Genomic DNA, 8,914 nt, shown 5'->3' with positions numbered 1-8,914 from the left:
CCACATATTCGGCATGACTCTTGGTTGCTATTTTCACCACGATATAAAATGCAGTCATTCGGACAACTATGTATCTTCTCGTATCCAAGGTCCAACTCTTTTATTAGTTTTTTGGCTTCATATGAAGATGATGGCAAAGTAACACCTTCCGAAAATGCATCCTTTAATAATTGAAGAAGCATGGTAAAAGACTTGCTGGCCACCCATTCAAATATTTCAAATGTAATAAATGCAGAAGAAAAGAAATCTTCGTAAAATTCTTACAACCCGGATACAGTTCTTGATCACAATCTTTCACCAAGTTATCATAATGAGCTGTGTCATCAGCATGTATAGATTCCTCAACATGCATGGACTGATCAATAACTGCACGCTCATTTTCTCCTACAGTTCTGATATTATGTCCAAGAGCATCTCTAAGTAGGCCCCTTATATCATCTTCTTCTACAGAATTTTGTTCCGTGTCACTACATCCAAAATTGAAGGTGTCTTCTAGATAGGGTTGGTTACATGAAGGTATGAACTCTCCATGGAGTACCCATTCAGTATAACCCTTTAGAAAACCATTCCATACCAAATGTTCTTCAACAATTTTTGGATCAAGAGCAGAACCGTTTACACATTTTTGACATGGACATAAAATTTTTCCGTTCATATTAGATTTCTCAAAAGCAAACTTAATGAAATTCTGAACTCCATCCAAATATTCGGCACTGGATCTCAACTTATTTATCCAACTTTGTCCATTCTATTAGAATACCGATTGAACTGCAGTTCATATAAAAAAGATAAACACTATTAGAAGGATGGACTACATATAAATTGCATGAAGAAAAGCATGTGACACTTACTATAACCTCACAATATATTGCCTGACATTCAAAATACAAAAATAATGCGCTGTAATCATTCTCAAAACAAAACCATAGCTTGTTAAGAAACCTACCTTACAATTTAGTCCATTTTGAAGGTTCCTTGGATCCCAGTTTTGAAATCCAGGACAGAAGATACTAATTGAATCAATATTGGCAAACATCTACTATCACGAGTTGATCTATTCCCATACACATATGTAGTTTCATAGGAGCCTAAAGTTGATCTTATCATTTCTCATAAGGGTAAGTGCACCAATCCAAGATATTACGAATCAAGATCTAATATGCATAAGGGCAAGTAATGCATAATGCATCCACATTCCACAGTATGCATGAAACAGATCCATAGTATATGCATGAAACAGAAAAAAACAAAAATCCATATTATATGCATGTGACAGTTGGGACGAATCAAAGCATCTATAATCCCACTAGGCTGTATTTCATCTTTACATTTAAACCTATACAAAAAAGAAGAGAAGATTTCCAACTTATATTCTGCTTTTATTGAATGTGAATTGGATGCACCATTATCATATGATTTGGTGGATGCATGTAACATACAACTTGTAAGCTATTTATTTTGAATCCAAAACACATAGCAGCATATGCCTTTTTCTTATTTTATTTATACGTGTTTGTCGAAAGATTTAACAAATGGCACCTTTTCTATGGTCCTATCTTTCTTGAACCATGGATGTATTATTTTGTGCAATAGTTCATGTGATGGTCGGTGAGACATTGTATTTAGCTAAGCATCAGGAACAATAGTAATGTGGTCCATGGTGCTTATCATCAACCCTATGTATCCTAGGAATTATAAATTATATTCTCCATGATGCAAGCCATTCCTCACATTTGCTAGATAGATAAATAAAGACAAACAAAAAAGTCCAATGCCAGATATCTCTATCCATGCGATGAGATTAATGGTACTTTTCACCTACCTTCAGCCTAAAAGCTAGATTAAAGAAATGTGGTGCTTGGAGAGCCTTCTCACTCATTCATAGGGATCACTTTCTACCTCTCTCTTTCCTGCTATATGGAAGAGGTTTTGTTTAGCTAATGGCAAGAAAAGAAACCTCTCTCTTTCTACCTCTCTCTTTTTCCTCTTTTACTGTAGTGGAAGAAGTTCCACAGTTAAAAGATGCCTTGAAAGTGGTTGCGTACCTTTCTGCCATTGATGCCATGAAGAAGTTCCACAGTTAAAAAATGCCAGCATTCTAGCCACAGACATAGAGCTTCTGTTCAAAAAGACTGGCATCCTCACATAAGATAGCTTGTCAAAAGAAATGCAGCACACGAGTCGGTACACTGGCACAGGAACCTCAAATTTCAGTTCCTAAATATCATCACTATTGTGTATCAATGTCAGGTGCTCTTAGATGTCATTGCAATACCATCTTGCATTTTATCCAGTCTGCCAAGCTACCTCATTGCTTCATCCACACTCATGCAGATGACAACATACAGTTCATCCCCCAAAAAGACTACATATATAACTCTGATAAATAGCATTCATATATCTGTACATCCAGTGAATGGGCTATATTGGTTTTTTTTTTTTTTTTACTCATGAAAAGTACGTGTTTATGTATGCATGCATGTCTATGAATATATGTGTACATATACACACACATATACATACAATATATATATATATATATATATTGTATGTATATATATTTGTATGTGTGTATTCCTATCATTAAATGCAGTTGCTTTGAAGGGAAAGGCACAAGTGGGTTTCTTGTGCCATATCATATTCTTTTCTTGTGTCATGTCATAAATGTATATTGGAGCAGGAGAACCCAAGAAATTTACTTGGAGCATGAGAACCCAAGTACTATAACCATGTTTTTTTTTGTTTTTTTTTTTAATTTGTACTGATTTTTGTCCCTATCTTTATGGCATCAATATATATTCACCCGAGCATTCTTTATCAGTGCAAAACTCATGCGTGCCCAATTAGCTAGTCTAGGTCTTATTTGTGATGCAAATGTGGAGTTAGGATGACAGGAGTCACAAAAAAAAAAAGCAGCTCAAGTTATGATCTGAATCACAATTCAACTTACAGTATGACCACAGTGGTAAAGAAATTACATTTAGCTGTAAAGTATTTAAATTTTCTGTAAGAACTTACAGAAAATTGGATCTTTTCTTGAAATGCCCTCTTTCCTTTCTCCTGGTGACTTCAATATTTTTATTTTAATCATCTTAAGAAATTGTATCTAGTAGTTCTCATTCTGGTCGTCATTTGTAGGGACTTACGCGTTATCTCTTATAAAAATATTAATGATTTCACACCTAAACCAAATTATATTACTGTTCTTGCCTTCTTTCTTTCTGACATTATCTGAGATTTAGTGTTTATAAAACATTAAACCCATGCTCTTCTCTTCCCCTTCTTTTTTTTTTACGTTAGGCAAGTCGATCTGTATATTGACAATCTCCCCTTATTAACATATAGGACAATGATTTATGAAGAGCTTAAGACATATCCGAATAATTGCGTATTAACTTGCGGGGACTTGATATGAAAATTTGGGCATGCTCATATCTTTTCTTCATCATGAAGTACTCACTTTTATTTTCACATATTTTGGTACTACAGGTGTTCGATGTCACCCCATTTATGGATGAGCATCCAGGTGGTGATGAAGTCTTGCTAGCAGTAACTGGTAATAATTCAAATCAGCTTTTTGTTGAACTGTAGATTTTACATGTTAGTTGCTTTTTGTCTTGTATATTTTCCTCCATTCTTATATAAAAGAAAGCATGATTAAACCAGTCAAACTCTGGTCTTGCTTAATTGACTCTATTTGCAGAACTGAATTTTTCATCTAATTGTCTTTGCAGGGAAGGATGCAACCAACGATTTTGAAGATGTAGGTCACAGCACCTCTGCTAAGGAGATGATGAGCAAGTATTGCATCGGGGACATAGATTCGTCAACTATTCCAACTAAGCGCATGTATGTGCCACCACAACAAGCATCCTACAGTGGTAAAGAAAATTTTCTGTAAAGTATTTAGCTGACAGGAGAAAGAGGGGGCATACCTCGAATCGGCGCTTCCAAAGAACAAGGAGAAGATCCTCGGGCGGAGAAGAAGCTCGATCAACGCTTGAGGGCCAATCGGTCGGAGCCGGAGAGGAGGGACGAGGAGAAGATCCTCGGAAAGATCCTCGGGCGGAGGTGAAGCTCGCTCGAGGCTTGAAGGCTTGTCGGTTGACGTCGGAGAGGAGGGAGGAGGCTTGAGGGCGGAGGCAGCCGCTCGTGCCGGAGAGGAGGGCTAGCTAGGGCTCGATCGGGTGGGTATTCGGGGAGGCGGAGAGCCGGAAAAGGAGGGTGGGTATTCGGGGAGGCGGAGAGCCGGAAAAGGAGGCCAGGCTAGGGCTCGATCGGGAGGGTTGTATTTAGGGAGGAGCCACCGACGCTTCTTTGAAGCGTGAGGATATGTGACGCCTGGGGTATTTTTTCCCGACGCGTGTGGATAGCGTCGGCAAAAAAGGGTCGCCTTTTCCCAATTTTCCTGTAGTGGAACTTTGGAAGAATAAGAAACCAACTGCTAAATATCTTGGAGTATTTGGATGTAGATGTTTCATCTTAAACAATGGCAAGGAGGATCTAAGTAAATTTGATGCCAAGTCAGATGAAGGTATCTTCTTAGGATACTCCACATCTAGCAGGGCATACAGAGTATTCAATAAAAGAACTCTTGTAGTGGAAGAGTCAGTTAATATCATATTTGATGAGTCTGATAGTGAGTCTGCTAGGAAAGAAAATATTCTTGATGATGATACAGGAATTATCGACTTTGAAAAGTTGAATATTGATGACGTGCCAATTCAAGATAAGGAAGATGATTGCGTGCCACCACAATCTCAAAACTTGCCAAAGGAATGGAGGTATGCATATAGACATCCTAAAGACTTAATCATTGGTGATCCATCTCAAGGGGTAAGAACTCGATCATCTCTTAGAAATTTAAATGATTATCTTGCTTTTGTTTCACAATTAGAACCTAAGACTTATGAAGAAGCTGAAAAGAATACTAATTGGATAAATGCCATGCAAGAAGAATTAAATCAATTCAAAAGAAGTAATGTATGGACATTAACTAAAAGACCAAAGCATAACTCAGTAATTGGAACAAAATGGATCTTTAGAAATAAATTAGATGAAAATGGGTTAGTTATAAGAAATAAAGCTAGACTTGTAGCTAAGGGATACAATCAAGAAGAAGGAATAGATTTTGATGAAACATTTGCTCCTGTAGCTAGAATAGAGGCTATTAGATTACTTCTAGCATTTGCATATTTCATGGATTTCAAATTGTATCAAATGGATGTAAAAAGTGCATTCTTAAATGGTTTTATTGAGAAAGAAGTATATGTAGAGCAACCTCCTGGTTTTGAAAATCATGAATTGCCAAATCATGTGTTTAGACTACATAAGGCATTATATGGATTAAAGCAAGCACCTAGGGCTTGGTATGATCGATTAAGCAAATTTCTGCTTAATAATGACTTTAGTAGAGGAAATGTAGATAAAACACTGTTTCTCAAAAGAAAGGACAAAAATCTATTAGTGGTACAAATATATGTAGATGACATAATCTTTGGTGCCACAAATGATACTCTTTGCAAAGAATTTGCTGATTTAATGCATGGAGAATTCGAAATGAGTTTGATGGGAGAACTAAGTTTCTTTCTAGGATTACAAATCAAACAAACTAAAGAAGGTATTTTCATTCATCAAACTAAGTATACAAAGAAAATACTAAAGAAGTTTGGAAATGAAAATCATAAGGGAGTAGGCACTCCAATGATTCCTACTAGTAAGCTAGACAAAGATGAAAAATGAAAGAGTATTGATATTAAGCTTTATAGAGGACTAATTGAATCCTTGCTCTACCTTACTGCTAGTAGACCAGACATCGTATTTAGTGTAGGAATATGTGCTAGATACCAATTAGATCCTAAGGAGTCACATTTAAGTGCTGTTAAAAAAATTCTTAGATATTTAAGAGGAACTACGAACATAGGATTATGGTACTCAAGAGACTCCTGTCTAGATTTGCTTGCATACTCAGATGCTGATTTTGCTGGATGCAAATTAGATAGGAAGAGCACTAGTGAAACATGTCAATTCTTAGGAAACAACTTAGTATCATGGTTTAGCAAAAAGCAGAATTCAGTGGCACTGTCAACAGCTGAAGCTGAATATATAGCTGCTGGCAGTTGTTGTGCTCAAGTACTATGGCTTAAGCAACAACTAGAGGACTATGGAGTTAAGCTAGATAATATTCCTATTAAGTGTGATAATACTAGTGCCATCAACCTTACTAAAAATTCGGTTCAGCATTCTAAAGCCAAACACATAGAAATAAGATATCATTTTATTAGGGATCATGTGCAAAATGGAAACATGTGTATTGAGCATATATGCACTGAAAAACAATTAGCCGACATATTCACAAAACCCTTGAGTGAAGATAGATTCTGCATGCTAAGGAGGGAATTAGGCATATGTGATCCTTTTTATTGAAGAGATATAAAAGGGAGCAAGCAGTCTCACGATACATTCCTCCCATTTCTAAAAACCCATGAAACATGAGTCAAAATTGTCATATATAGATTTCTTACTCATGTATCATTGTCCCATAAAGGATTTGTAAGGATTGGAAGCAAGGAAAACTTTTAGAAGCAAAAAGGAAGAGAAAGAAAAAAATTCTGAACTTGGGTCGACCCAACCCAGAATAGGGTCGACCCAACGTTGAGTCGACCCAAGAAAATTCTTGAGTCGACCCAACGTCGGGACCCCACTGTTAAAAGGGGGACCCGAGAGCTTTTTTAGGGCACTGTTTGCCCTTGTCCTCTTCTGAAAACTCTATTCCCCACTCTCCAATCTCCTCCAATCATCTCCAAACACTAGATTACTTCAAGATCTTGGAGAAATGGGACCCAAAAGAGCCATAGCCAAGAGATCCGGAAGAGTCTCACGGATCCAACGTGAGGAAAGACATGCTACGGAACCATTTACAGTGTCTCCACAACGTGAGGCACGTGCAGAGCCACCTCCTCCTCCTTCCCCCTCAGTACAACTTGCAAGGTTTGCGGGGAGACCAGTTACAACGGGGAGAAGGATCCATACCGAGTTCTTTGATCAAGAAGGGTTCCGTTTGAGGGAATGGATCCAAAGGCAAGATTGGGAGTATCTTTGCTCCCTAGATATGATGATCTACCCCGGACTAGTTTGGGAGTTCTATGCCTTCCTCAAAACTGGAATGGGAGGGCTCATTTCGGAAGTTCGAGGAGTTAGGGTTCGAGTTTCCGAGGAGAGTTTGAGTGAGTTGCTTCATCTCCCCTGCGAAGGAGCCACTCCAGAAAAACCTGAAAACAAGATGAGAGCCCTGCAGTTGATAATGGAGAATGAATACTTCGACTTTTCGGAGAAGGTAATAGCAAGCTCTCTTTCTGCAGAAATGAGGTTATTGCTCAGCATCATAAATAGGATTTTATTTTCGAAGAGCGGGAGATTCGATCTCATCACAGAGCGAGATCTAGTAGTGATGGAGCATATTATTCAGGGTATTCCCCTGAATCTCCCGGCCATGATCTTGAGGCAGATGAGGAAGGTGATCTGCAACTCCAGAGTATCCCTGCCTTATGGTATGATACTCACTTTAATCTTTCGACAGCACGACATATCTGTCGAGGGGGAGGTATCCAGGCATCTGCTTCATACTGATACATACACTGCACGAACACTTATACGCATGGGCTATGAAAAAGTGAACGGGCAGTGGATTCATACTGGAGCAGGGATTCAGGGTGATGCACCAGATATTGGAGACCCTATCCCTGAGGATGAGGAGCATATGGATCATCCTACTGCACCTTCAGAGGCTGGACCATCATCATCTGTTCCTGCGGGAGACACAGATGCGTTCTGGAGTAGGATGACTGAGCTTATGTCAGCTCAGGCGAGGACTATCACTGATAGGCTGACGAGCAGATTAGACATCATGTCTGCTGAGATCAGTGATCTGAGGCAGCAGATAGGAGCTCTACGGAGAGAGAGAGAGAGACTCATGTACCATCTGTGCCACAGGCTGCTGAGTCAGAGATTTCAGCACAGAGTCATCCAGCTCATCGTGCTCCACGCCAGACTCAGTCTCATCAGGCTCGACCTCCCCTCGCCACGTACACTAGGAGGATGAGGACTAGATCCCAGCCATTAGATACTCCCTAGGCTGATATTAGTATTTCTGTTTAGAGCCTAGGATAGGTATCTAGTTCTCATATGTATCTTGTGTTTATCATGTATCTTGAACTTTGATTGAGGAACATTGTATTTGCTTTTGTTTTTGGCATTATTGTACTAAAATGTTTCTATTTTGATCAATGAAGTTTAAATGTTTGTTACTTATTATGTCTATTCCCATGCACCTATTTGATGATAACAAAAAGGGGGAGAAGTAAAGAAAGAGAAATAATTTGTGTAAGAAAAGAGAAATAAGTTGTAAAACAAATTGAAAATTATAATAGGAAAACATATACATTTAAGGGGGAGCAATTTGTAACAATGAAAATGATCAAATCTAAAATTTCTATTAAATTTCAGAATTTGGCACATAGAATTTCAGAATTTGGCACGCACCTTTCACACCTCGATACATAACCTGAAACTCATGCTTTATCTCAAATTTTTAGAGTTTCATCTTTAATGAATTATAAATGAAAGGGGGAGCGATTCAAAAAAGTCAAATTGGAAACATTTGAATGATATAGGGGGAGACTTCACTCTTATATTTGAAAAGCTGAAATTCAGCAACTTGAGCCCTTTTAAAACTAATTTTAAGATAAGTATCAATAGGCTCATACTCTATATTTTGTAATCATCAAAAAGGAGGAGATTGAGGATGATAGTGTTATTTTGATGATTAACAAGCAATAATCGAGAGTATGTTATAAGTTAAATCGATACTTCATTTATAAGTCTGTTACTCTCAGTATATTTGTATAATAAGATA

At 37.9% G+C, this 8,914-nt stretch overlaps 1 protein-coding gene across 1 annotated transcript; it reads left to right on the top strand.

Moving 5' to 3' along the window:
• The first annotated feature begins 3,414 nt into the window (after nucleotides 1-3,414).
• LOC120108191 (cytochrome b5-like) lies at nucleotides 3,415-3,901 on the top strand. Its single transcript, XM_039121763.1, has 2 exons — nucleotides 3,415-3,556; nucleotides 3,735-3,901. The coding sequence occupies exons 1-2, from the start codon at nucleotides 3,448-3,450 to the stop codon at nucleotides 3,899-3,901; spliced, it is 276 nt and encodes a 91-aa protein (XP_038977691.1). The 5' UTR covers nucleotides 3,415-3,447.
• The last annotated feature ends 5,013 nt before the right edge of the window (nucleotides 3,902-8,914 follow it).

The sequence above is a fragment of the Phoenix dactylifera genome, unplaced genomic scaffold (genome assembly GCF_009389715.1).
Source record: "Phoenix dactylifera cultivar Barhee BC4 unplaced genomic scaffold, palm_55x_up_171113_PBpolish2nd_filt_p 001216F, whole genome shotgun sequence".
NCBI classification, from domain to species: Eukaryota; Viridiplantae; Streptophyta; class Magnoliopsida; order Arecales; family Arecaceae; genus Phoenix; species Phoenix dactylifera.
This window is presented reverse-complemented; position numbering and strand designations above follow the sequence as displayed.

Excerpts from the sequence above, each read along its gene's own strand:
- LOC120108191 (XM_039121763.1), top strand. The coding sequence starts at position 3,448 with ATGAAGTACTCACTTTTATTTTCACATATTTTGGTACTACAGGTGTTC. Across the intron at positions 3,557-3,734 it reads AGTCTTGCTAGCAGTAACTG|GGAAGGATGCAACCAACGAT; the intron begins GTAATAATTCAA and ends TTGTCTTTGCAG.